General features: G+C 45.4%; 1 protein-coding gene across 1 annotated transcript; it reads right to left on the bottom strand.

The window, feature by feature from the left end:
• Nucleotides 1–711: 711 nt before the first annotated feature.
• Nucleotides 712–1641, bottom strand: LOC124166501 (vegetative cell wall protein gp1-like). The gene has a single exon (XM_046544031.1). It carries the CDS (start codon nucleotides 1639–1641, stop codon nucleotides 712–714), a length of 930 nt encoding a protein of 309 aa, XP_046399987.1.
• Between the last annotated feature and the right edge of the window lie 1011 nt (nucleotides 1642–2652).

Raw genomic sequence — 2652 nt, 5'->3', positions numbered from 1 at the left:
CCGTTGGGTTTTAGGATTTGCTCAAATATTGCTTAGCATACAAGTCAAGTTTGCCACATTTTGAAGTTGTTTCAAGAATTTTTCAACTTGTGTTCCTTTTTTAAAAATTAATACATAACAAGTTAACTTTTTTGGATTTTGGAAAGTGTTAAAATCAGTTTGAAACCATTAATTAGTACCCTGTTTTTTCCCCCATGGTTTTGGACCCCACAGAAAGGAATTCCTGGCTACGCCACTTATGCAAACCATAGTAAAATAGACTTCTTACTGTAAAATCTGAAACGCTAGGCACAATGATAGATGTATCATTTTGTGTAAATAAATGCTGGGTCTTAATTATAAAGCCAATGAATTACATGCCAAATAATTATTAATCTTGTCTTGAATCTCTGAAACAATTTATTCTTGGCTATGATGCCTTTGTAATACATACATATAAAGCATTTTCTCTGAGCATCTGTGATTGCAAAGTACAGTACTCCATGGAGGTACTCTTCTTTTTTCATTGAATTATTTTGGCTCTAATTTAAGCTCTCTCTTATCCAGTTTTATAACCCTACCAGCGACATTGGTTGGTTATCATTTGTAAATCTGTATTAGATAGATGAATGAATGTTGCTTGCATGCGAACTCCTAATTGATCTTCCAGTTTTTCTAGCATTGTCATATTTTGAATGGATGTCTTCCGTAAATACTAATTGATTTAATGCATCAACATTTTCCATTTCCAGGGGAGACGTGAGGGGGGACGGGACGGGGGACGGGACTGGGGGAAGGGGCCGGGGGAGGGGACGGGGGACGGGACGGGGGACCGGAGGAGGGACGGGATAGGGGACGGGACGGAGGGGGGGACGGAACGGGGGACCGGAGGGGGGACGGGACTGGGGGGACGGGACTGGGGGGACGGGACTGGGGGGACGGGACTGGAGGGAGGGGCCGGGGGAGGGGACGGGGGACTGGGGACCGGAGGAGGGACGGGACAGGGGAGGGGACGGGGAATGGGAATGGGGTGGGAGACGGATGGGGGACGGGAGAGGGGACGGGATGGGGGAGGGGTTGGGGAGAGGATGGGGGACGGGATAGGGGACGGGATGGGGGAGGGGATGGGGAGAGGATGGGGGACGGGAGAGGGGACGGGATGGGGGACGGGAGGGGAGAGGGTACGGGACGGGACGGAGGGGAGGGGACGGGGAATGGGACGGGGGACGGGATGGGGGACGGGATGGGGGACGGGAGGGGGGACGGGATGGGGGACGGGAAGGGAAAGGGGCCGGGAGAGGGGACGGGAGAGGGGCCGGGAGAGGGGAAGGGATGGGGGGGATGGGGTACGGGATGGGGGACCGGATTTGGGACGGGATGAGGAGAGGATGGGGGACGGGAAAGAGGCCGGGAGGGGGCCCGGGGGACGGGACGGGGATGGGAGAGGGGACGGGAGAGGGGCAGGGAGAGGGGATGTGGAGAGGATTGGGGAGGGGATGGGGAGAGGATTGGGGAGGGGAGAGGAGACGGGATGGGGGACGGGAGAGGGGACGGGAGAGGGGACGGGATGGGGTACGGGATGGGGAATGGGACGGGGGACGGGAGAGGGGACGGGACGGCGGATGGGACGGGGGATGGGATTCCCTCTCCATCCTTGGTCATCTATTCTAACCCCATCCTTAACTTAACATTTATATTTAATAAATATAGTAAGTAATAAGTATATTTAATATATTACTATGTGGAAATAGCAAAGTTGTTGATCCTTCTATTCCTGCAAGGATGACGTCGACGACCACGGTAATTATATAAGTTGAAGATGGTTAAAATATTTTATCTGTGTATATATATATCTCTCTCTACGCATGTAAATATTCAATGTAATTTTATTTAAATAAACGTTTGCGTGTAAATTTATTTTTTCCTACTTATACTTATTTTAAGTAGTTTATAAGCATTGAAATGTTGTAAGGGGTGGTTTTTAAGGGTTGAAAAATTGCAAAATGAAGTAAGTACATATTTTAATCGGCATTGTTCTTAAATTAGGACACTGTGACGAAAAATATAATTTTTGTGGTAAATATCTTTTTTCCTTTACCCCGAATAAGGGTTGATTTTTAAGGGTTTAAATATCATGAAGTAATGTCCAAAAAGCATAAAGCAATCATTATTCAGCTAATGCAACCTACATTTTAGTGTATGAAAGTTTTAAAGTGTAGTTTTTTAACTTTTGGCATTTAGGGGTAGTTTTCACCCCTGAAAAAATAAAAAGCGCCCATAGGCATGATAAAGATTTCGAAGTAGAGGGTAAGATTAGCCTAGACCCAAATTTTTATGCAAATCGATTCAGTTTGAAAAAATTGTTAAGTTTAGCACTTTTTTGAGCTTCATTTCTTGGACTAGTCTATGACGGAAAAAATGACAATAAAAATTCTTAATCAATTACAGGAAAATTTTAAGGTCATTTTAAAACGCTGACAACAAACGTATTTTTCCTAACGTTTAAATACCTGTAACCATGATTTCCAGGAGGAAAATTCTACATTTATAAGTCCAGGGAGCTGAATCCATTGGAAAATTAAATTATTTAAAGAATATAATTCATTCTGGAGTCAACTTGACAAACGATGATATATTTGTCCTCTGACTCTTCAAATTTGCTGACTTCAGTCG

The sequence above is a fragment of the Ischnura elegans genome, chromosome 10 (assembly GCF_921293095.1).
Source record: "Ischnura elegans chromosome 10, ioIscEleg1.1, whole genome shotgun sequence".
Lineage (NCBI taxonomy): Eukaryota > Metazoa > Arthropoda > Insecta > Odonata > Coenagrionidae > Ischnura > Ischnura elegans.
Note: the sequence above shows the minus strand (reverse complement) of the source record. Positions and strands in the feature narration are given on the sequence as shown.